Source organism: Cucurbita pepo, chromosome 8 (assembly GCF_057944985.1).
Source record: "Cucurbita pepo subsp. pepo isolate OVF chromosome 8, ASM5794498v1, whole genome shotgun sequence".
NCBI lineage: Eukaryota > Viridiplantae > Streptophyta > Magnoliopsida > Cucurbitales > Cucurbitaceae > Cucurbita > Cucurbita pepo.
Genome location: NC_141805.1, coordinates 399244 through 423363, shown reverse-complemented (window position 1 = coordinate 423363; position 24120 = coordinate 399244). Strand labels below are relative to the sequence as shown.

At 37.9% G+C, this 24120-nt stretch overlaps 6 protein-coding genes and 1 non-coding gene across 7 annotated transcripts; 4 read left to right on the top strand and 3 right to left on the bottom strand.

Moving 5' to 3' along the window:
• Positions 1 to 645: 645 nt before the first annotated feature.
• LOC111799834 (uncharacterized) lies at positions 646 to 3173 on the bottom strand. The gene is made up of 4 exons (XM_023683313.2): positions 2378 to 3173; positions 1963 to 2203; positions 1251 to 1368; positions 646 to 1113 (listed from the first exon to the last, which is right to left on the bottom strand). Exons 1-4 carry the CDS (start codon positions 2989 to 2991, stop codon positions 1022 to 1024), a joined length of 1065 nt encoding a protein of 354 aa, XP_023539081.2. The 5' UTR covers positions 2992 to 3173; the 3' UTR covers positions 646 to 1021.
• Positions 3174 to 4005: 832 nt separating this feature from the next.
• On the top strand, positions 4006 to 6506 carry LOC111800604 (exocyst complex component EXO70C1-like). Its single transcript, XM_087126008.1, has one exon. It carries the CDS (start codon positions 4381 to 4383, stop codon positions 6397 to 6399), a length of 2019 nt encoding a protein of 672 aa, XP_086982134.1. The 5' UTR covers positions 4006 to 4380; the 3' UTR covers positions 6400 to 6506.
• Positions 6507 to 6967: 461 nt separating this feature from the next.
• Positions 6968 to 7375, bottom strand: LOC111800019 (auxin-responsive protein SAUR72-like). Its single transcript, XM_023683594.2, has one exon. It carries the CDS (start codon positions 7373 to 7375, stop codon positions 6968 to 6970), a length of 408 nt encoding a protein of 135 aa, XP_023539362.2.
• A 377-nt stretch (positions 7376 to 7752) lies between these two features.
• TRNAQ-UUG (transfer RNA glutamine (anticodon UUG)) lies at positions 7753 to 7824 on the top strand. The gene has a single exon. It is a non-coding gene; the product is annotated as a tRNA-Gln (tRNA).
• A 205-nt stretch (positions 7825 to 8029) lies between these two features.
• Positions 8030 to 10704, top strand: LOC111800593 (glycerophosphodiester phosphodiesterase GDPD3). The gene is made up of 8 exons (XM_023684360.2): positions 8030 to 8357; positions 8450 to 8643; positions 9011 to 9070; positions 9193 to 9273; positions 9376 to 9576; positions 9651 to 9746; positions 9991 to 10187; positions 10275 to 10704. The coding sequence occupies exons 1-8, from the start codon at positions 8297 to 8299 to the stop codon at positions 10558 to 10560; spliced, it is 1176 nt and encodes a 391-aa protein (XP_023540128.2). The 5' UTR covers positions 8030 to 8296; the 3' UTR covers positions 10561 to 10704.
• Positions 10705 to 15565: 4861 nt separating this feature from the next.
• LOC111800507 (NAC domain-containing protein 83) lies at positions 15566 to 16881 on the top strand. Its single transcript, XM_023684232.2, has 3 exons — positions 15566 to 15901; positions 16013 to 16290; positions 16405 to 16881. The coding sequence occupies exons 1-3, from the start codon at positions 15715 to 15717 to the stop codon at positions 16675 to 16677; spliced, it is 738 nt and encodes a 245-aa protein (XP_023540000.2). The 5' UTR covers positions 15566 to 15714; the 3' UTR covers positions 16678 to 16881.
• A 1888-nt stretch (positions 16882 to 18769) lies between these two features.
• Positions 18770 to 22949, bottom strand: LOC111801062 (zinc finger protein CONSTANS-LIKE 14). The gene is made up of 4 exons (XM_023685028.2): positions 21791 to 22949; positions 20486 to 20689; positions 19255 to 19499; positions 18770 to 19175 (listed from the first exon to the last, which is right to left on the bottom strand). The coding sequence occupies exons 1-4, from the start codon at positions 22721 to 22723 to the stop codon at positions 19073 to 19075; spliced, it is 1485 nt and encodes a 494-aa protein (XP_023540796.2). The 5' UTR covers positions 22724 to 22949; the 3' UTR covers positions 18770 to 19072.
• Between the last annotated feature and the right edge of the window lie 1171 nt (positions 22950 to 24120).

The following is a 24120-nucleotide window of genomic DNA, read 5'->3' as shown; positions in this document are numbered from 1 at the left end:
TGTGAGATCTCACAATCCAAGATTTCGAAGAGAAAGCCTAAAAAGACACGGTGAGCTTGAACTATCATAAGAAGTAAGCATTCTGTTATTGCTAACAAGAGGAAGTACTCCATCGTTGAAAGGATTCTAAAAATTTTCAAACAAATTCACTGTAGAAGAATATAATCAAATGAAGAATATAAGCTTTCAAACAAACTCATTTACTAGTCCACAAATGGATTAAATCTTTATTTAATATAGCTGAAGAATATAATCTCTTACCCTAATCCTCTTTATCTCACTTGTAGATGAAGAATACTATCTGTTATCCTAATCCTTTCGATCTCACTTGTAGATGAAGAAGAACCCTTATCCTATTTCTCTCGATCTCACTTGTAGATTGAAAAAAGGGAAGAAAAAGCTAAAAGAAGATATCCATTGATAATAGCTTCAACCAATAAAGCCTAATTGATTCAAAGCAGTGGCTATATGTCCATGCCGCCCCTCCCTATGCCTACCCACCCACCCACCCAAATCCAACACTGTTCTCACCAATAAAAAGGAGAGAAAAAGGTAATAGGACATAGAAGATTTGTGGTGTGAGAAAAGGAATGAAGTGGGCCTTTTAGCAATTAAAATACCAACAAAAAGAAGGATTCAACAGCAAACAAAAATGACCAACCTACTGCACTGACTATACGGGCACTTTCTCTTCAATAATAAAATAACAACAACAAAAACAACATTAACATCCAAAATTTGAAGGGAAAAAGGCCGAAGAACTCACAGTAGTAGCTGCTCAATTGCAGGCGCAAAACCTGCAAAATATCAGTCAAACAAAACACTGATTTCTAAACAACAATTTTCATTCTCTACCCCCCACCCACCCACCCATACAAAAAGAATGTAAAGCAATGCAACCTAGATTTTGATTCCTCCCATTTTGATTGCAAGCCGTCAAATAATACCCTCAAGAATAAATTGACTTACTAAATTAATTCTCTACTCGAAATCTAAGCCACAAAATTGCAGCACTGAGACCTCAAAGTACCATTGCCACTTTCTCCTGTGAAACAAACGAAGAACAGTGGGCGATGAGAGGCTCGTAATGGTCAGCTCCGGCGCTGCACCAACCTGTATATAGTTACTATGTTAGCAGCAATAGGCGATAATGAAGATAATGCTAGCTGCAACTTTGGAGAAGATTGGGTACGTTGTTCAAGGAAAACTCAGATGTGAAACTAAAATAGGAGATGGGGTTGTTCCATTACCTGTTCCTTTCATGAAAAGAAAGAAAGGAACTTCGCAAATTTCGCTCCTGGGACGGTGTGGAAGAAAGAAAACACAATTTTCTTCATCAACCATTGCATCGGATCCATGTGCTTGCACCTTAAAGAAGTTCATAATTCAGGACTGTGGTCAGAAGCTTTTCGAAACAAATTTTAATGAAAGAAGTAAATGTTTCATCGAGAGGAGCTAATTTGAGTGCTGCAAAAGCACTGATTCAGAGTCTAAATGCTAACTTTTTGGATAGCGTTCGATTTTTTTAAATATGGAATAAAGTTTCAATTCACGAAAGTAGAAGCCTAGAACTCCCACTAGAAGAAATCTTTCAATTCACCAAGCAGCTAGTCTCTCTAATCAACATGAAATTGTAAATCAACGACAAAAACTTGGATCCAATTCACATCTCTTCGACTGTGAATGAAATTTCATAGTCCAAATTTAGTCTTAAGCCTTTCCCTGAACAGAGCAGTTTCAGAATCACCTATTTCTTTGTTAAGACGGAAACCATCTTGACAAATTTGTCAAACCTCAAAGGTCATGGTATTTCCCAGAGCAACAGGATTATCAAAAAAAGACTAGAAAAAAAGTCAATGATCTAACATATCAAACAAACTTGCCAAAAATCAAATCGAGTCACAGAGGACGAAAACAAGAAAAGGATTGGTTCAACAAAGAATGGGAAAAAAAAATTCTTACAACGTATATCTCACGCTTGAACTCTGTTGCAAGACATTCAATCGCTATGTCATCCCCAAAAGCTGCGGCGTGGCCCTCTCTGTTCTCATCCACATGTAACAATCCGTCCTCTGCGTATTGCAGAGTAATAATATCGTACTCATCGCTATGGGAACCGGAAATTGACATGTATTTCGCCCAACTAGCACCGTCGTTAATCGGAATACATCTTTCTTTGTAAATCGACTCCGCCGCCGTTTCTCTTCAATCGGAGCAAACAAAATTAGATGCAAATACATGGAAAATTGAAAAGGCGCAATCGCCGTAGAGGAACTTTAGGAAAAACAATTTAGATCTCAGGTTTTCGTCGTCCAGAAGTTATAAAATTGTTATAGAAGAGACATTTCAGATCCAATCTGCCGAGAATTGTTTATACCTCTGCATTCCAAGTTGAACGAGCTCGTCGATAGCTCCGTCCAATGCCGGCCGATCCTCTTTCTTGGTCAACAATTTAACCTCTTGAACCACATGGATTCCCCATCCATTCTTCAGATCGGGCGAGTACAGATGCCTAATCGCGTCATTAATCACCTCCTTCTCCTCCAATCTTGCAGATTCAAAATCCTCCAAGAATCGCCTCACCGTCCGGCGCCGGAGCTCGCGAGCGTCGACCTCACGCGCCATACTCATAGCCTTGTGAGAAGCCGTAAACAAGCAATTTCCATCAGAAGACACCTCACCGCCATGCGAGAGCCGAAACACAACAGATCTCAACCGCACCGAAGAGGAATCTCCACCATCCAGCTCCGGTTGCTTCCAGAGAACGCCCTTGGCATGAAGTCTCTGAAGCTGCCGCCTCTGCTGGTCCTCAAGACCAAGAACATCATCCCAGGCAGTGGCCACGACGGCCGCCGTCTGGTCAAGAAGATCCAGAGCTCCATTAGCATCAATCACGGCGGAAGAGTTCTGGTCCCTCCAATTAACGGTCGGTGAGGTGGTCGGAAACGACTTGGCTACAGCCGTGGTGGAATCACAGAGTACCTTCCCCATTGTTGCAGCAGAAATGGCGGTAAAATGGAAGGATATTGAACCGTTACAGAGTCCTTTATTTGTCTTTCTTTCTTTCTTTCTCTCCTTCCGATGTCGACGAATAGAGTTGCAGAGGAGAGAGAAGAGAGAGAAAGACTAGAAGTGGGTTTAGGGTTAACGGATAGATGTACGAAGCAAAAGAATGAACACACGTGGACCAATCTCGACTATTTAAGGGCGCATTTTAGCACAGATTCTCACCCTAATGCTCCAACGGATTCATTTGCTAATATGCACCGTCAATAACGTAATATCCACCATAAATAATTTCTTTTATTTATACTTATTACACCTTCCTCTTTTTATTTATTTGTTTTTCTGGAATTAATATGCATTTTTCGCTTTATTTTGTAATAAATAGTCTTCAAATAAATTTAAAAGAATCAGAATTATTTATTTCTTTTTGGTGAAAGTAGTTTTTATAAAGGGATAATGTGTCTTATTCTAGGCTAGAATCAATTAAATATTTTAATTAATAAAATTTACATGATAAAATATAAATAGTTCGATCATTATTTTTATAATTATTAAACTAAAAAAAATAGAAAAAACTATCAAATTCAAATATATGATAAAACATTTAAGAGATATCAATTTTATAGTTTACCCAAAAATTATAATATATATAATTATTCTTTTATCTAATTTTTAAATGCAGTTATCTAATAAAATTTGGCTCATTTATCTAAAAAAATTGTAATAAAATAAAATAATAATAATAATTTAAAATTTTCAGCCAGCTCAAGTGCCGCCTCCACCCAACCAACGTCGGATATTCAACAATCCTCAACTCCCTCGCTTAGCTCTTAATATTGTTTTTTTTTTTTTTTTTAAATTATTGAAATTTATGAATTTTGACAAAATAATTTAAATTTAGATCTAAATTAATACAATTATGCTCAAATTTGATAACTATAAAATAGAATGAAACCCAAAATAATAATAATAATAATAATAAAAAAAAAAAAAAAAAAAAAAAAACTTGGGGAGTCGGCCTTGGAGAGACAAAATGTGGATTAAGTAGAGAGAGAATGAAAGAAAACAGAGGTACGTGAGGGTCACAACCTTCGTTTTTCTACAAAAAAGGGTCAACGGTTAACGAACAAACTGAAAATTAGAGGCCAATAAGCTATCAATCCCTCTGTTTTTGCCACCCCCATCTTTTCTTCTCCACCATTAATCTTCACCAAAACTCACCAACTGAATCCTAGAGAGAGAAAAACAGAGACACAGAACAGAGACGAAGCCGGAGAGACTCTCTAATCCCATTTCCCCCCCTTCTTCCTCACCAAAAATCCCTGTTCTTCAGTTTCTTTGTCTCTCAATTTCTTAACTTTTTTCACAATATTCATGGAGAAAACCCCACCCCCAGAAAAGTCTGAAAGTTTTTCAAGAAATTTCAATAGAAGGATTGCGAATTTGGGCTCACCTCGCCGGACTACCGATGCCGCCGCTGATGCTAAATCGGAAGCTGAAAAGCATGCCGATCGTGAAGATGAAGCGTTCATTGAAGAGCCTCTTTCTGAATCAGAAACAGCTTTGATTTTCGAAGAGGTTGATCGATTCCTTGCGAATTCGTCCGATGCTAGAGATGACGGATCGAATCTCATGGTTGAAATTCCGAGCTCCGTTCTTTCCTTGTGCAAAATGGTGGACTCGATGACCTCCAGGTTCTATTCTACCAAAATTCCGGCGAAGCTCGGTAGCGATCCTGACCTAGATTCTTCGTTTTTCGAAGCTCTTAATCGCATTTCGAAGGTTGCGATTAAATTAAGCGAATTCCCTACGACCACTGCCTCCATTCCTTCGCTCAATCGAACCACCACGTCTCTACAGCGAGCCATGTCGTTATTGGACGAAGAATTCAACGCGCTTCTGAAAGAATGCAAACATCGAGAGTCCGATTCGAAATTTGATAAGAAAGCGTTGAAGCAATCGTCGTTCAAATCAAGCAACGAATCAACAGATCAACATCACAGCGCCGTTCCTGAATCATCCGAGCCAGATTCTACCAAGGAGGAAGAATTTCCCTCTTTCTCGCTGGAAACTATATCGAAAATGAAAAGAATCGCCGAAACGATGATCTGCGCCGGCTACGAGAAGGAATGTTGTTTCAGCTACAGCTTACTCCGGCAGAGCTCGTTCAAAGGAATACTGAACAAGTACGGATACGAAAATATTAGCATAGACGACATACAGAAAATGCAATGGGAGATTCTTCAATCGGAAATCGACAAATGGATGGCCGTCGTCAATAAATGCTCAAGTTCCTTGTTCCCAGGCGAGTGGAAGCTCTGCGACGCTGTTTTCGCCGATCATCCCTTCATTGCTCATACGCTCTTCAGCGGTTTAACAAGAGGAATAGTCATCAAGCTTCTCAACTTCGCAAATGCGGTGGTTCTAACAAAGCGATCGGCGGAGAAGATGTTCAAATTCCTCGACATGTACGAGACCCTCCGCGATTTGATTCCGGCATTCAATGGCTTCCCTGAAAATTGCAGAACAGAGCTAATTTCAGAAGCGGAAGGGGCAAAACGCGGAATAGGCGAAGCAATAGTCGGGATTTTCTACGACCTAGAAAGCTCAATCAAAAGCGACAACGCGAAAATTCCTGTTCCAGGAGGAGCAGTTCATCCATTGACGCGCTACATAATGAATTACCTAAAATACGCTTGCGAGTACAAAGAAACCCTAGAACAGGTCCTTGAATTCCTCGACCCTAAAGCCGAAGAAAATCGACCGGCAATAATCGACGAAAACGACGATGAATCCCCGAGAAAGTCTCAGCTCGCATATCAGGTGACGATGGTGATGGATCTGCTGGACGCGAACCTCGCGATGAGATCGAAACTGTACCGCGACGCATCTCTTCGGTACATCTTCCTGATGAACAACGGAAGGTACATATTTCAGAAAATCAAAAGCTCGAGTGGAATAACGGAATTGATGGGAGACCGCTGGTGCCGGAAACGATCGACGAATCTGCGACGGTACCACAAAAATTACCAGCGAGAAACATGGAGTAAGGTGCTGCAATGCCTGAACCACGAAGGATTGCAGGTGAACGGGAAGGTATCGAAGCCGATATTGAAGGAGAGATTCAAAAGCTTCAACGCGATGTTCGATGAAATACACAAAACGCAGAGCAGTTGGGTGGTGAGCGACGACCAGCTTCAATCGGAGCTTCGGATTTCAGTGTCGGCGGTGATGATTCCGGCATACCGTTCGTTCGTGGGGAGATTCAAGCAGTATTTCGATCCGGGAAGACAATCGGAGAAGTACATAAAGTATCAGCCGGACGATATTGAAGGCTTGATCGAGGACCTGTTTGATGGCAATACTGCCTCTATGTCGAGAAGGAGAACGTAGCCGAAGCCCAAAATTCAGCCCATTAACTTCTTTTCTTTTTCTCTTTTTTTTTTCTTTTTTTTTTTTTTTTTTTTTTTTTTCTTTTTTCTCCCTTTTGGAATTATTGAATTTTATGGAATTATAAGTTTTCAAATTTTAATTTTTTTTTTGTTCTATTACAAGATATAATCTTTGTATATATTTTTAAAAAAAAATACTTTTTTGAAAATCTTAGTTGAATTTTAACTTGCATCTTTTTTTTAATTAATCTTTTTTATATTTAATTTGGAGTTCAAAAATATTTTTAGTTATATCATCTTGTTCATTTTTTTTTTATATTTAATCAGAAACAATTAGGATTCGAACATTTTTTTTTATTTGAAACATTAATGAGCTTGTTCCGTAATATGTAAGCTTAGAGAGAAAATAAGACAATATGAAAATTGCGGAAATTTTATTGAAAAAACCTATTGATAATTTACAAACTCAAGGATACAATCGAAAATCAAATTCATTCGATCGTCATCGACTATCAAAAAAGAAATAAAAATCATAAAACCCTAATTAAATGAATTCTTCCCGAAAAGAATTATTCCATCCATCGAGATGGAATAAAAAGATGACGAGAGCCATAAAGCTTTTGACTTCCATGGCCATGGAGAACATCAAAGCCATCCTCCATCTTCCTCAACACTCTGTAAAACCTACCAACTTTGCATGGAAGCCAAAGAGGAGCTTGGCTGTTATATCCATATTCCGACCTCGCTTCCTCTAGCAGCATCTTGAACAGCGGATGACTTGCTCGTTCAACTTTGATCACAAACCTTTGCATTTCAACTCCGACATAGACCGAGAAATAACCCTCCGGTGCCACCCTCAGCTTTCGTGGGCGGTGTTTGTCGATGATAGCTTCTTCATCTCCGACCAAGGAGGTTATCGATCGGTTGTCGATCGATTTGCAGCATTTCCAAGGGGTGGTGAAGATGAATGCTTTCATATTGTTTGGTTTGAGTTTGCTTACAAGCAAATGTTTAATGAAGATTTTGAATTTTATAGCCTTTGATAATGCTTGTCGTGTGGCCCACAGCATAAAAATGTCAACTCTGTGCAAAAGTCAATTTTCTTGATCCAATTAATTTTGGAGGATCTGATTTGTATTGTGTCCACTTTTGTCCAAAATAAAATTGGTCAACATGATTATTTTTTTAATTCAATTTATTTTATATTTATCGCATTTTAATTTTAATTTTAGACCATTTCTTTAGGGATAGATAGATTAAATAATTAAAAGAAAATTTCATTTATAAAAAGGAAATTATTTTAAAAACATATTATAAATTAAATAATAAAAATAATTGTTTTATATCAAACATTGGTTCTATGGTGTAGTGGTTAGCACTCTGGACTTTGAATCCAGCGACCTGGGTTCGACTCCCGGTAGGACCTTTTTATTTTCTCCTTTTTCCTTCGGTTTTATTTTTACTTTCAGTTTCCGTTTTCATGACAACATAACAAGCATTAGACGTTAATGGAAAATAAATTAAAAAAATTTGTTTTAATTAAAAATAGAAAATAGTTAAAAAAAGGTATATATATATATATATATATATATATATTTTTGTTAGAAAAAAATTAATTGAATTTGAGAACCAAATGCAACGAAAGCCGAACCTATAATCTTAGCAGCCTTTGCCCGAAGCTTCAGGATTTCTTCCATTTTCTTCCCTTTTTCTTTTCCACCATTTCCCCCATTTTTTTCAATTATTCTTGCATCATGTTCGTTAGTACACACGTCAATTTTCGTCGTCGCAGTACGAAGAACCTGGAAATCTCCTTCTTGTCGGTTCTAGCAATTCTTTCCCTTTTTCTGCGGTGAATTGTATGATGCTGGCACTTGAATCTGCCGTCAGAATCTCCGATGTCTCCTCCACCGATCATGCCCTCAATGTCACCGCATTCGCCTTTGTCCCAAGGCCGAGGTCTGTGCTTCAATCTTTTGATCGATTTCTTTTGGAATCGTTTGATTTCATGCATTTTGTTTGTTTACATTTTGTTCTCTGTTTTAATTTAGAGGCTAACATTTTGGAAGATGGAAATGATCGCGCATGTCGATCGTCGAAATTCCTTGTGATTGGTCATAGAGGATTCGGGATGAACATCTTGCAATCCTCTGATTCGCGTTTTAAATTAATGAAGGAGAATTCCATTCCGTCCTTCATGGCGGCCACTAGGTTTCCAGTCGATTTCATCGAATTCGACGTTCAGGTGAGAGAGATTTCCATTGTTTCGCACGTTCGATCTCTTGGACCTCGTTGCTTTGTGCGATTTCTTATGCATGTCGATTTACTTCACAAATTTTCTAAATAGAAACTGTTTATATTGTATTTTATGTGTTCTGTTCCCACTGTCTTCTAATATGATAATTGAAACTTCAAATTGTTGCTTGTCGTCTAATGGATGGAGATGGTTCTTGTGAATTTTTCATCGATCACTTCTCTTAATTTGCTTTACCGATTTGTCGTCTAATGGATGGAGATGGTTCTTGTGAATGTTTCTTTTGTTCTTTTTTTCTTTTTCCTCTTTCCATCCTTGCCTTTATAAGGAAGAACTTTTTAAGAGCATGTTTTTGTAGGTAACCAAAGATGGCTGCCCAGTCGTTTTCCATGACTGTTTGATTCTTACTGAGGAAAAGGTTAGGCCCTTCCTTTTTGACCCAAATCATTGGAACTTTTATCTTCGCTATGGATTTTGGTATGTTTTCTTTTTTGGCTTCTCTCCGTAATTTATTGAACTGTAAATGACTATTGGTTTCAGGGTGCTATTGTGGAGAAAAGAGTTACAGAGCTCACGTTGGAAGAATTTCTTTCATATGGGCCACAAGATGATCCTGGGAAGGTAAGTGATTCCATCTCTTCTTCCTAAACCGTTAGGGTATTTGGGGAATGAAAAAGATGAATAGCTAAATCATGCAATTTTGTTGTGTTGATGGGCATTCAGATGGGCAAGCCTCTATTTAGAAGGACCATAGATGGGGGAATATTTGAGTGGAAAGTTGAAAGTGATGCGCCGTTATGCACACTGCGAGAAGCTTTTGCGAAAATTGATCATTCGATTGGTTTCAATATAGAATTGAAGTTCGATGATCTGGTGGTTTACAAAGAGGAGCAACTTGCTCATGTTCTCCAACAAATCTTAAAGGTACTTGTTTCTGCCAAACATGCAAACTGAGATTGTGTGAGTGATTATGCTTATCAAAAGAAAATCTTGAACAGGTGGTGAAAGAGAATGCCAAGGACAGACCTATTATATTTTCAAGTTTTATTCCAGATGCTGCTCAGTTAGTTAAGAAACTTCAGAGCACCTACTCTGTAAGATCATTTCCTCACCATATTGTTTCATTTGCATTTACTCCTTCAAATTCAATCCTGAATTGATGTTTAGCAACTGGGATCATTTTAAAGGTTATATCCATGTGACGACTCTGCTTTAATTGCAATGGTGAATATAATAACAAAATGCTGGTTCACCCAATTAGCTTCTAAGAAGATCTTTGCCTTAATGTCAAGTAGCTGAGTGCTTAGATATCTCTTTATATCTATGTAACCTGACCAGGTATTCTTCCTGACCAATGGAGGATCCAAACTTTACCCTGATGTTAGAAGGAACTCGTTGGAGGAAGCCATTAACGTGTGTATGACAGGTTGTTTGCACGGTATCGTTGCAGAAGTTTCGTCGATTTTGAGAAATCCTGCAGCAGTCAATAGAATCAGAAATTCAGGACTCTCACTAATAACCTACGGCCAATTAAAGTAAGTTCCATATTCTTTTCTTTCATGTTTTCCTCTCTTATATAAATGTTGTTCCATCGAAGTATTTAGCACACTCCTGCTGTTCAGTAATATAGCAGAAGTTGTGTACGTGCAACGTTTACTGAGGGTGGAGGGAGTAATTGTTGACTTAGTACAAGAAATCACAGAGGCCGTTTATGGTATCGTCTCTTCTTCCGTCCAGGAAGAAAGAGCAGTGAACAAACATGAAGGTCCGAACGACACCCGACATCTCCCAACAGCAATTGAAGATGAGAGCTTGCCTTCTGATGAACAGCTAAAGCAGGTACGCTCGCAAAAGATAAATCTGAGTTCTCACATTGATAACATAATCCAAGTTTATCAATGTCAATAAGCATGAAGTTGATAGCTATGGCATTCAGCATTGATAATATAATCCAAGTTTATCAATGTATGTAAATAAAGCATGATCTATATTTAGCCATTGTACCATATCCTTTTTTCCATTCAATTTTATTTTCATCATTTTCTCTCTCAACATTCGTTGGATCTTCTTCATGACCCATCAGACAAAATCAAGAACAACTACATATTCTAATCCGAAATCCCTTGCCTTAGATCTTAGGTCTCTTGTTCTCAGTAAGCCACCATTGCTTCCGCCGCCCATAATACTCAAGAGCAGCATATTAGTGGTGGCTGGAGTCGTCTCCGGCCCCATTAGATGCGTGGATTAGCAGTCGTTGAACCCAAGTTCCCATTTGAGCTAATCCATGACTTTCGACCATATCTCACCCATCCATTAAAAGTGATTACTTGTTTGATCAAATCATCAAAAAATAGACGAAAAGTCCTCCAATTAATGAAGTGAAAACAATAGATTAAATGGTAATGAAGCAAAAGAGGTAGAAACATAATGGTGGCTGTGAGACAATGTGAGAGAGAGAGAGAGTGGGAGATTGTATGCATAACTTGAAACAATTATTTGCTATCTTCAACGTAACACGCAATCTCCTTTGACCTTTGAACCTTTTTGAGAACAAAATATAGCGAAGAGAGACAGATTCTTAGGAGACCACAACTTTTCTTTTACGTCTCAATATGAATATGTTCAAAGTGATCAAGTGGGTGTGGATTTATAATATTCGTTCACTTCTCTCTCTCTCTCTCTCTCTCTCATGCTAATTATTCATTATTATTTATGAATCATGTTTGCATTATTTTCACAATTGCGTAGCTCATACTGATCAAAAGGTTCGAGGTTTAATTCCCTCTGTGTGGTTTTGGAAACAAAAAAAAGTTTGATTAAGAGGAGGGAAAATTCGAAAACAAAATCAAGTCTAGTCTTTTTTACAAATCTTCATCATGACCTCGAACATTATCGTTCTTCAATCAAGACCTAGCCACCCATGAACTTGCAATACTTTATCAAGTTTAAGGTGTAAATTGCAACACTAAGTTTAGGGTAAAAATTGATAAACTTGAAGGTAAAAATGATTTTCTTTCTCCCAATATTTGTTTTTTTTTTTTTTAAAAGAAAAAAACTTAGCACTGTTGATTCAAAATCTTTAACTCGTAGGAAAGGTCACTAATACCTTCAACCTAAATATATTAAAAAACAAAAGTCAACGTTTTGATAATACGAAGTGGATTTGACGTATTTGTATGTCAATTTTGAGGCTACAAAAAAGGATAATATATATATATTTTTTTTTATTATTTTACTTTAAGAGTGTCAATTTTGTGGTATATTTTTCCAAAGCCCAATCCTTTTCAAAAATAGTCCATTTCATTCCCATCATATTTATAATTATAATGATAACACGGGCAGGCTTTTAAGGGCAAAATGGTAACTTGGAAGGGTAAAGATTCCCAAAAGACGTACATATCCAAAATTCTACCCCTTGATCCAAAATATGGAGACCATAAGATAAGTGGAAATCTTGAAATTGATTGTCATATATAATGACCCTTTTGTCCCTTCCCCTCCAATATTATTCCCTTTGTCGCTGACCAAGCTCATTATTTTAATAAAAATTCCTAACGTCCTCACCCATAGAATAATTTTCTGAGTGAGACAGTAAACTTTTCGTTTAAACAGAGAAGGGAGAAAATAGTAGAGTGAGATTTCTCTTTATGAGTTAAAAAGGTTGGGAAGCAAAATCATATTCCGCGTTTCCACCCTCAATCTTGTTTCATTTTATATATATTTTTCACTTTGATCTTCGTAAAAAGTAAATGAATTTTTTTTTGTAGGGATAAATATTGAAATAGGAGACAGAAATGGAGATAAGAAAGGCGGGACATGTGGACTCACCTACCCATTTTTCCTCTTTTTCATTTTCATTTTAATCTTTTTAATGTTTTTAAACAAGTTTTAGAAAAAAAAGAAAAACAAAATGAATAAAAATAATTTCAATAATAATAATAATACTAATAACCTATATGAGAAATAATTTTGGATATTTTGACCTTTCTATTTATATATTAAGTTACGAGGAAACGTACATTTTAATGTCCAAGTTTTTCTATTTTTATAATTTAGTTTAATGTAACGTGTCGATGTAGATATAGTTGATTAAATACACGGTTCCATTAATTTAGGATGTAGTCACTTTTTTCATGACGTTAAGTCTTTTATTTAATCATTACAAGATCTTGTCGATATAGGACAAAAGCGTTATGAACGGATGATGACGTTTATTGGAAAGACCATAAAAATCTTAAGAACGCACGTTTTCTAGGGATCTCAAACTAAAGTTTCCTATTTTAAACGAAAACGCTTTTGGTAAATTTTCAACTTTAAATGTTGACTTTGAATTTTTTAGCGGTGCACGTGGTAGCTGTCTTACGTCACATTTTAGAAGTTGGGGCCGTTACAAGTTTTCTCCCTAATCAGTATATTTATGAATATCACTAAAATCCTTCAATGAGCGTGCATGCGGTGGCTATCCAATTACGTCACGTTCTACACGTTGAAGCCGTTTCAAATCTTCTCTCTAATCAATACAATTATGAATGTTACTGAAATCCGTCAACGTCCACTTATCTACATGTAAACCTCTACTTTTTGCAACTAACGGATTTAGTATCATTTTTTATCCTTTTATTTTGGATGTTCAATACAACTTTAAGATTTGAAGGTTCACATATATTCTAATGTCCGAGTTTTTCTATTTTTATAATTTAGTTTACTGTGACATATGTCGATGTAGGTATAGTTGATTAAATACACGATTCCATTAGTTTAGGATGTCGTCACTTTTTTCATGACGTTAAGTCTTTTATTTAATCATTACAAGATCTTGTCGATACAGGACAAAAGCGTTACGAACGAATGACGAGGTTTTTTGGAAGGATCATACAAATCTTAGAACCGCACGTATTTGCCGTTAACCTTTATGCTTTTAAGATTTCTAGGGATCCCAAACTAAAGTTTCCTATTTTAAATCGAAATCCTTTTGGTAAATTTCCAACTTTAAATGTTGGCTTTGTATTATTTAGCGGTGCACGTGGTAGCTGTCCGATTACGTCACATTTTAGAAGTTGGGGCCGTTACAAATTTTCTCCCTAATGAGTACTATGAAATCTTTCAACGAGCGTGCACGTAGTAGCTATTCGATTACGTCACATTTTAGAAGTTGGGGCCGTTACAAATTTTCTCCCTAATCAGTACAATTATGAATGTCACTAAAATCTTTCAACGAGCGTGCATGCGGTAGCTGTCCAATTACGTCATGTTCTAGACGTTAAGACCGTTACAAATTTTCTTTTTAATAAGTACAATTATAAATGTCACTAAAATCTTTCAACGAGCGTGCATGTGGTAGCTCTCCAACTACGTCATGTTCTAGATGCCGAGGCCGTTACAAATTTTCTTTCTAATCAATACAATTATGAACGTCACCAAAATCTTTCAACGAGCGTGCATGCGGTAGGTGTCGAATTACATCATGGGCCGTTACAAATTTCCTTTCTAATCATTTCAATTATGAACGTCACAGAAATCCTTCAACGTCCACATATCTACACGTAAACTTCTATTTTTTTATAGCTAACCGATCACGTGTCATTTTTTATCCTTTTATTTTGGACGTTCAATACAACTTCAAGATTCGAAATGGTCGTTTTCAACCACTCATCGAGCGGGAAAGGTATTTTTTGAAATAATTAAAAAAAAATTAATGATGGGAATAATTTTTTAAAAATCAATCTAGGATGAAATTTGGATAATATCATATAAATCTAAATTAATTTATTATATGAAATAAAAATCCATTATTTTAATAGTTAGGGCACTTGTAGCGATCTCCCTTGTCTCCCACATTCAAACAAAGTAACAATAATGACGTGGGTACTTTCGTACTTTCCATTTGAAAATCTCTCTTGGGTACTTGGTTTCTCCCTTACCCGACCCGTCCTTATCTCCGTCAATTACCAAATTACCCTCTTCTCCATTTTCACACGCCAAATTGACAGCAATTCATTTTTTTAAGGGGAAAAAAATAAAAAGCGAATACTTTATCTAACAATTTCCTTTTATGAAACCCTTTTTCATAAATAAAGTTGTTTTTTAATTAAGAAGAAACGTTATAAGACGGTTAAATTTTAATTAGAAATGACAAATAAATTAATTTTGATTATGTTAGCATGACATCATAAATAAAAAAATTAGAATTAATATATATATTACACTTTTTTTTTTTATTTTTTTTTATTTTATTAGATGACGTATATGAGGGGAGATTACCTTCCATCTATAGAAAAAAACTTTTTACTTTGCCTTTTTTGGATATACTCGTATTATTTATTTATTTTTTTTAAAATAAATAATGGGTATTGAATCCGACCCCATCTAATGAAAGTGATCCTAAAAATACAATGACTAAGAAAAACTTAATAGAATTTGACGTTATTAATTATACCAATAAAATCGTTGTATAAGATTCGAATCAAAATTCGAAAATTTGGACTCGACGTCTAATGACTTCGGGGTTTTCCGACATTCTCCTGCAAGATAACCACTACATTGAGGCTTCTCGGAGTGAAAACTATCCTCCACAAAACAAATACATGTTCTTTTAGCTTCCCTGCCAAATTAAACTTTTTCTTAGTCATCTTATCCTCAAAACTACTCTCGTTCAAATGTAGTCTAGGTTTTTTTTTTTTTTTTGGAGCAATTCTCTGTTAGGTGACCTCTCGGGAATTTGATGTAGATAATCATCAGTATTTTAAAATATTTAAGCAAAATTAAAAAAAAAAAAAAGAGAAAAGAAAAAGAAAAAGCATTGTTTAAAATTACAATCCACCGTAAAACCAGCACATTGAGTTCCGTTGAGGGGCTGTGTGTTAAACATGAAGGGGGATGAAATTGAGGGAGGGAGAGAGAGAGAGGGAGAGAGAGAGAGAGAGATTGAGTCTAATTCACGCTAAAAACGTATTAGCCCACCACTCCTCCCCTCCGCCTACAAAGCCATCACTATAAAAGCTCACCCTCGCCGCTCCTATTCAACTCACTCCACCCATCCAATCTCCAATACAATTCCCAACAATGGCCGCCAACAGAATCGCGTACCTCAAGAATGGCGCCCTCCGCTTCCCCCCTGGCTTCCGCTTCCACCCCACCGACGAGGAACTCCTCCTCCAATACCTCATGAGAAGAGCCTTCTCACTCCCCCTTCCTGCCCCCGTCATCTCCGACATCGATGGCGGCCGATTCGACCCATGGGTCCTCCCAGGTTCCATCACAGTCCCACCATTTCCCCTAATTCGATTTCGTTTTGTATCTGTTGTTTTCATTTGGGGTTGATTTTTTACTAATGGGGTTTCGGTGATTTTTTCTGGGTCAGGAAATTGGCAGCGGGAGAGGTACTTTTTCAGCACCAAATTCCCCAAATTCCCCAATGGGGGAAGCTTCATCAGAATCACTGCCTCTGGGTACTGGAAGCCCGTTGGAAACGACCGTGCTGTTGTCTCTTCCAAGCAGGATCAGCTCGTGGGGTGGAAGAAATCCCTGGTGTTCTACGTTGGGAAGTTTCCATATGGCATGAAGACTGATTGGATTATGCATGAGTATCGCCTGGTTGATTTTCCTCCATCCGCCATGAATGCCCAACTTCCCCCCTTCGTGAGCATCTCCTACTTCTTCTTTTAACTCTTCTTTTATGTTGGACTGTTCAATTGAGCTGAGCTGAGCTGAGCTGTGCTGATTCTTGTCTGTTTGTCTGGTTTGTCGCTGCAGAACCCCAACCTGGTGTTATGTCGAATTTTCTTCAAGAAAAGAGACATAAGGGAGAATGATGAGAACAACAACGTTGGTAGCAGGCCTGTGCTTCGTAACTTTCTGAGAGCAACCAACAACTCTGAATTGAATCCCTCTCCTACCTCTTCTTCTTCCTCTGGATCAAGTGGAGTTACTGATATTACTCTGGGCAATTCTGATGATGATGACGACGATGATGATTATGAAGAAGAAGACGATGAAGAAACCACCAGCTTTTACAAGAACACTTAAAAACAAGCGTCTAGCTTGAAGTAGCTGCTGTCCTTTTCCCATGAAGCTCTATAGGCTTCTGGGCAACCTCTACTCCATCCCCTGTTCTTCCCCCTTCCCATACACAGTATAATTAAAACAAAAAAAAAAAAAACAAAAAAACATACAGTGTAATCATATTTCCCCCACAGTGAAATATATCATCCCCCCCCCCCAATTCTCCAACTTCCACCTGTTCTTCGACTGTTTTATTGACTGACTTACGTAATTCTGACGATTTCGAAATGAATACGTCGAAAGAAAACAAAACGAAAGAATTTGGAATTAGATTAATGAATCGGTAACGGTCATCACATACTATAGTAGACTCAAACGGTATATAACGGTTGGTTATATTGTGGGAGATTCATACAACGGTTTTCTCGAATCTTTTATTGATGTAATTGTGTCGATATCGAATAAAGACACGAGTGGAAAAGAAAAGGAAAGATGATGAATTTGGTGTAATGAAGAGTAATCTACTATAGTAGACTCAAACGGTACAAAACGGTCAAACGGTACGAAACGGTTCGAGCGTTTTGGAATGTTTTATGAGTTGAGTAGAGCGGATTTTGTCGAGAGACGAAGAGGACGGGAAAGGGAACTTGGTTGCGTACCCCTATGAAGAAGCAAGAGATTTTTGGTATTGTGAAAGGAAACAAAGTTGGAAAAGAGAATTGTAATATGGGAATAAAGAAGTGGGGGACCCTTACTTCTTGGAAGCTCAAATACGTCTCTTTAATTTTTATGTTTTTTTCCCTCTAAATCTCTTAAAATGGTACCCATCGCCATTGATGAAGATAGCTGGTTTTAAGGTGCTTTTTAGAGCCAGTAGAGTGTACAAAGAAACTACTTTTAAGAGACAGCCCCTTGATTTAGTTCTCGCATTTATTTAAATTTATGAATATACTACGTGAAAAATCAAAACTTTAGAGTTTTATTAGACATAAAATAATGGAAAGTTTACGGGCTAATTTAATATTTTTTAAGTTTAGAAATTTAAGATTCCGTCAGTCCTATCGTGCTTTTGTTCCCCTTCCTAACTAATGTGAAATCTCACAATCCACCCCTTTGGAGACCTAACGTTCTCAGTGGCACACCGCTCTGACTTTGATATCATTTGTTCCACCCTTTTAGAGACCCAACGTCCTCAGTGGCACATCGCTCTGACTTTGATACCATTTGTGTTCCACCCCTTTAGAGACTCAACGTCCTCAGTGGCACATTGCTCTAACTTTGATACCATTTGTTCCACCCCTTTAGAGACCCAACGCCCTCAGTGGCACATCGCTCTGACTTTGATACCATTTGTTCCACCCCTTTAGAGACCCAACGCCCTCAGTGGCACATTGCTCTGACTTTGATACTATTTGTTCCACCCCTTTAGAGACCCAGCGTCCTCAGTGGCACATCGCTCTGACTTTGATACCATTTGTTCCACCCCTTTAGAGACCCAACATCCTCAGTGGCACATCGCTTTGTTCCACCCCTTTAGAGACCCAACGTCCTCAGTGGCACATTGCTCTGACTTTGATACCATTTGTATCAGCCCAAGTCCACCCTAGCGGATGTTGTCTGCTTTAGCCCGTTATGTATTGCCATTAGTTTTATTAAAATACCGACACAAAATTAAAGGTTTTGAGATCGGTTAAACTTCATTTTTTAATAAATTTTTTAGTCATAATAAATTTGAAATTAAGAAACAAAATTGTGATTTAATTGGGAAAAATAATGTTGGAATTTTCAAATTTAATGGAAATTTCGTCCATTAGGTAAACTTCTTAAAAGAAGCCATAATTTCCCTTTGCTAATTTGCTATTTATCAAGTCCCGTAAGGAATCTTTGTAGGACCAATTAGTATGAACAACTTTTTTTATTTTTGAAAAGTAGAGTAAACAATAGAGGTAAGTTGAAATTAAGCCTAAAACGAGCTTAATTATATAAAATTTACGTAAACACGTCTTTATTAAAAATTTGAAAACATAGATTCGATAACTCTAGGTTAAACACCTCGAGACTATACTACTCTGTAAGCCAAAGCCAAACCTGACCCGAGTATAGAAAGTTAGAAACATAAGATAAAAAAATATCTACTTTTACAATTAAATTACAAGTTTAGTCTCTCAACTTTCTATATTATGAATTGGTTCTTCGACTCGATATAACAGATGTACCGAGTGCTAGGCTGATATCAAAGTCGACACGATATCGACATTATTCCTATAATGCATAACATTAGTTCTTTAACTATTTCTAAAAAAGAAAAGCTGATGAAATCACGTGCGTTTGCACCTAGTACAAATATAAGTGGAAGGTAATGGCGAAATATTTACACACACAGCTACTTTCAACCATGGAAGCTGAGTTGAGCTGATCTTCAACAAGCATGGCCTCCGGTAGCCTTCACAAACCGGCCCTTGACTCGCTTTCTCGTATCGGCTCTTGCCTTCCTTGACTCGTAACGAATGTATTTATCGTACCTGTTCCAAGCTACACTAAGTGTCCGGGATAGAAATGCAAAAGGAAACTGCAGTTTACAAGAGAGAATGAAGTATGCACCTTCGAGTTTTCCGTTTCTCCTTGTAACGCTGCATTGCGTTGCCTCTATTCTGTGCAAGAAGCTCCAAGTCAGCCTTGGTTGTCGATGTCGACAATATACCATCTCTTACGATGATAGGTTGTTGTTCGATTGGCTGCGCATTTTTCGAACTGCCTTTCAGCTTGCTGCAGGTAGTACCATTAGGCAGATTGTTGCTCTCACATGTCGCTGCACGATGGCTTGGCGTCGAGTTATTGACATGACCCTGCAATTTCGAGAAAATATGACAACATCAACAGTCGATTCCCAATGGGAAAGAGCAGAGGACTATACAAGAAAGAAGCACATGAAAATGTAGCAATTAAGTAGGCAGAGGGTATCTGGGTTAGATTTGATCCATGCCAACATCTAGACCGATTGTCATGGGCTTTGGGAAAACCTACAAATTAAATAAGATACAAGCTATTTCCCGAACGGATCTTCTAACAACTCAACCATCGTTAGCAGATATTGTCCTCATTGAACTTTTCCTTTCGGACTTTCCCTCAAACATCAAGCGATGTGCCTGCGAGAAGGCTAAGCCCCAAAGGAGGGTGGACACGAGGCGGTGAGCCAGCAAGGACGCTAGGCCCTGAAGGAGAGTGTTTCAGAGGATCCCATATTGATTGAAGAAAGGAACGAGTGCCAGCGAGGATGCTGGGCCTCGAAGGGGGTAGATTATGAAATCTCACATCGGTTGGGGAGGAGAACGAAGCATTCTTTATAAGGGTGTGGAAACCTCTCCCTAACAGATGCGTTATAAAAACCTTAAGGAAGCCCGAAAGGGGAAAGCCCAAAGAGGACAATATCTGCTAGCGGTGGTCTTTGACAGTTACATGTAGACAACCATCACTCAAACAAAGATTACTAAACTAGACAAACAAGCTGACAAGAACTCATAACATCGAATACGATCATACATCTACAACCAGAGCGAATGCATTTACAACAAATGGTTTGGTTTAGATGATTTCACATACTCAGCACGCTTTGACAAGTACATTTAATTTCACATAGATGGATCTCGTAGTTCATGAAACCTCTGAAATATAATTGTGAGTCTTCTAAGAGACGAGAAAGAATGGGATATAACAAATCTCCTGGTTAAGTAGAAAATCATTTAGATGGACGCAGTAATCAAGAAACAACATTTTCTTCAGGGCAACGAGTAACTCGAAACACGCTAAAAGTGAAATACAGAGCAGGACTTACATTCAATGACGGCAAGTCATCGTGCATGCCAGAGCCATTGATCTGATAGGTTTCTCCTAACAACTTCGTGCATGTTGGGGATGTTTCTTTCAAAAAATCACCAAAATTTTTAATTGTAAATCCCATGTTGCTCGTGCCGTAGGCGTCATCAAATGAGTTTGAATCTTTGTGTCCCCGTAATTGTCCTAAATGAAAGTCCCAAATCTGGAAAAAGTACGCATAGAAAAGAAGGAAAATAAGAAAGGTACCGAAAGGTGGATACCAGAAACAACGACAGGCATTACATGTTTTGACATTGATAATATTAAGGCACCTGGCAAGCAGAAGATAATAAGGAAAAACTTCACCAAATGATAAGCCAGAGACATAAAGCAATAGCTACGACGAACGAGTATAGAAACCGGGTTCCAAACGAAAAGAAAGCAGGATCACTAGGAATCATTTCAATTAACTTCAAGCAAGTACAGTCCCAGATAAAGAACAGGTATAATACACCAAACTTTGTGTGAAGGAAAAAAGGGAGGGGGAATCGATTGAGAACAACCAGCATTGGCAACAGAGAATGATTGCAACAATTCAATTTACAGCAAAAATCAAATAGAGGCTCTAGAAGAAAGAACACAGTTTGAAACCGCTCAAGTCCACCACCAGGAGATATTTCTCTTTAGGCTTTCCCTTCCGGACTTTCCCTCAAAGTTTTAAAACCCGTCTACTAGGGAGAGGTTTCCACACCCTTATAAGGAATGCTTCGTTTCCCTCTCCAACCAATGTGAGATCTCACAATCCACCCCCCTTGGGGACCCAACGTTCTCTCTGGCACACCGTTCGATGCCTGATACCATTTGTAACAGCCTAAATACACCACTAGCAGATATTATTATCTTTGAGCTTTCCCTTCCGGCCTTCCCCTCAATGTTTTAAAATGCGTTTACTAGTAAAAGGTTTCCGAAATGGTTTGTTCACCTCTAGTGAGATCTCATGTTAATAGCCATTCATATCCTTAGAAAAAGACTGTACTACTTTTGAAAGGTTAAACCAGTTGACTGCCAAAGCAGCGTCCTAAGAATGTACGAACTCAATTCCTAGGAATTAGGAAAAAACTTTATTCATTCCTTTAGGCTTTAGACAAAGAAATGGAGTTAAAAAATTAGAGGGTATGTCAAGGACAGCTCAAAGAAGAACATCCTTCGTACAGAATGCTATGCTATAGCTATCAAACTACAAAACAAGCGCATGCTAGAAAAGCTGAAAAACGAAACAGTTGCCAGAACAGAGAAAAGCGACAAAAGCAAATTGAAAAATTACTTGAATGCTTTGACGATTTGGGTTACTATCCCATCCACTAGTGTCATCAACAATGCGCTCGCTATCTTTCAAGCCCATATGCGGCGGCATCGTTAGCAGAGATGTAAAAGAAGTTTGTTGTTGCAGTGATGGCTGAGGAGCAGCAGTAACATCAGCAAAAACCCCATCATCCCCTTTTTCAATTCGACGAGCTTCCAAATCCCCTTGCCAATAACAATCCCCATTCGTTGTTTCAGGAACAAGATTCTCTAATCCATTATCTTCCCCACCTGCATCACCATCGGCAGTGTTACCACCATCATCACCGCCTTGAAAATCCCTCTTAAGAAGCTCAACCAACTGCTTGTAAATCACTTGCTTGTGCTTCCCACAGCTCGGACTCTGCTTCTTCAGCATCGAAGCAGCATCCGTACAGTTGATATTCGCGAAGAGAAAGGGGTTTTCATTCGGAACAATGAGGTCATTAAAAGCAGTCGCACTCGCCCTACAAGCCCAAGAATCAATCTGCATAACCAAATCCTGAGAAGACCCCCAATTTTGCACCAACATCTCGGATTCCTCCAGCTTCTTATCACCAAGATCGAAGCCCCATAACGAAACAAGCTCGAGCGCCGAAGGGCAGCCAGAGAACCCTTCAATCGGAGTTCGATCGTGAGCTGCGGAGACGGAACAACTCCCATGGGCATCCCAATCGCACTCCTGACAGAGCACGAGATTATCCGTCGAACACCGAATAGAAACCGGCTCACACCCACAGTTATCACAGATCTGAGACCGAACGTGCTTCCGAGAGAGCAAATTAGCGGAGTGAACATGGTTGTCGCAGAACAAACAGAGCTTCGCAGAATCAGCTCTACAGTACAGAATCGCAACCTGCTCGTTACAGAAATCACAGGGGACACTCTCGCCCGTTGTGAACTTAGAACAGACCATTCGTCGTCGCCGGTGAAGATCCCAGAGAAGAAAAACCCTAATCCGAAACAACCGGCAGCTGCACAGTGAAGTGGAATTAAAGCTTGTTTTTTATTCGTTTCTTCAGCTCAATTGGCCCTTTGGGCGGTACCGGAAGAATATCCTGATCCCAATCGAAAAATGTGGGGGTTGATGAGCTTGCAGATCCTCGGCCATTTCTCTCAGGCCCTTTTTCGTCATTTCATAGGCTTCCATGGAAATATATCTCCCGACAAATCTCATTGACAGTGACAAATTATTAATTTTCATTTTAATCAAAATTATTTTAAGTTTTAGTAAAATTACAAACACGCCCTTTATAACTTTAAAAAATTACCGCTTGGTCCCACTTTCTATTTTCTTTTTCTTTTTCTTTTCATTAAATTACTAATAAAAAATTTTAAAATTATTTATTTTTACATTTAATGTGCTCTTAAACTCCTAATTTAATTTTAAATAATTACTATTTTATTTCTAATTCAACTGATTAGTACTTTAAATCATGATTAATGGGAAATTAAAAAAAAATAACGGGAACGTGGATATGATGAGTTGGCATAGGTGGTGGGGCCCAACTTGTTAAAATATATAATATAAAATATAAAAATCTCACCGGCCTATATTAAAACGCTAAATTCGTACATTTTGGGCGGATTTTGTGTGAGTGCTAGTGGTGGGCCAGGGGGCAAAAAGGTCACCTTTTGATCGCAAAAAGATATTTAATTTTTAAATATATTGAATTAAATTATGTAAGATACCCAATATGCCCCCCTCCCACCCAAGCATTTTTTCTTTTTGAGATATTTAGAAATAATATGACTATTCATTTTTATATTCCTTAAATTTAAAAAAAATCATAAATTTTATATTTTTGTCTAAAAATAATAATTCAACAAATTTTCAAAAATACCATTATTAATAGTTTCAAAAATACCTTTGGGGCTAGTGTTCTTACTGGCACACTGTCTCGTGTTTATCCTCCTCTAGGGAACAGCAAGAAGGCTAGCACATCGTCCGGTGTCTGGCTTTGACAACATTTGTAACGGCCCAGGGTCATTATTGTCCTCTTGGGATTATTAGTCCAATAATTGAGGGATAATGGGAAGAAATAGAAGAAAATGGAGGAAGAAAAAATAATGCAGGTAAATCAAGGAACAAAAAGTTGATGTTAATTTTTTAGTATAATTTAGAAATGGGCAGCAAGTGGTGGGTTGTCAAATATTTTGTAGCGTATAGAAAAATTAGGGCAAACCATCCCGTTTCGCTCATTGCTCGGTCGCTCTCATACAAACTTTTCAACTGGTCGTGATCGATGACCAACTTGTCTTTTATTTTAACACGAGTCATGCTAGCACAAGTAATGATTATACGTGATGTAT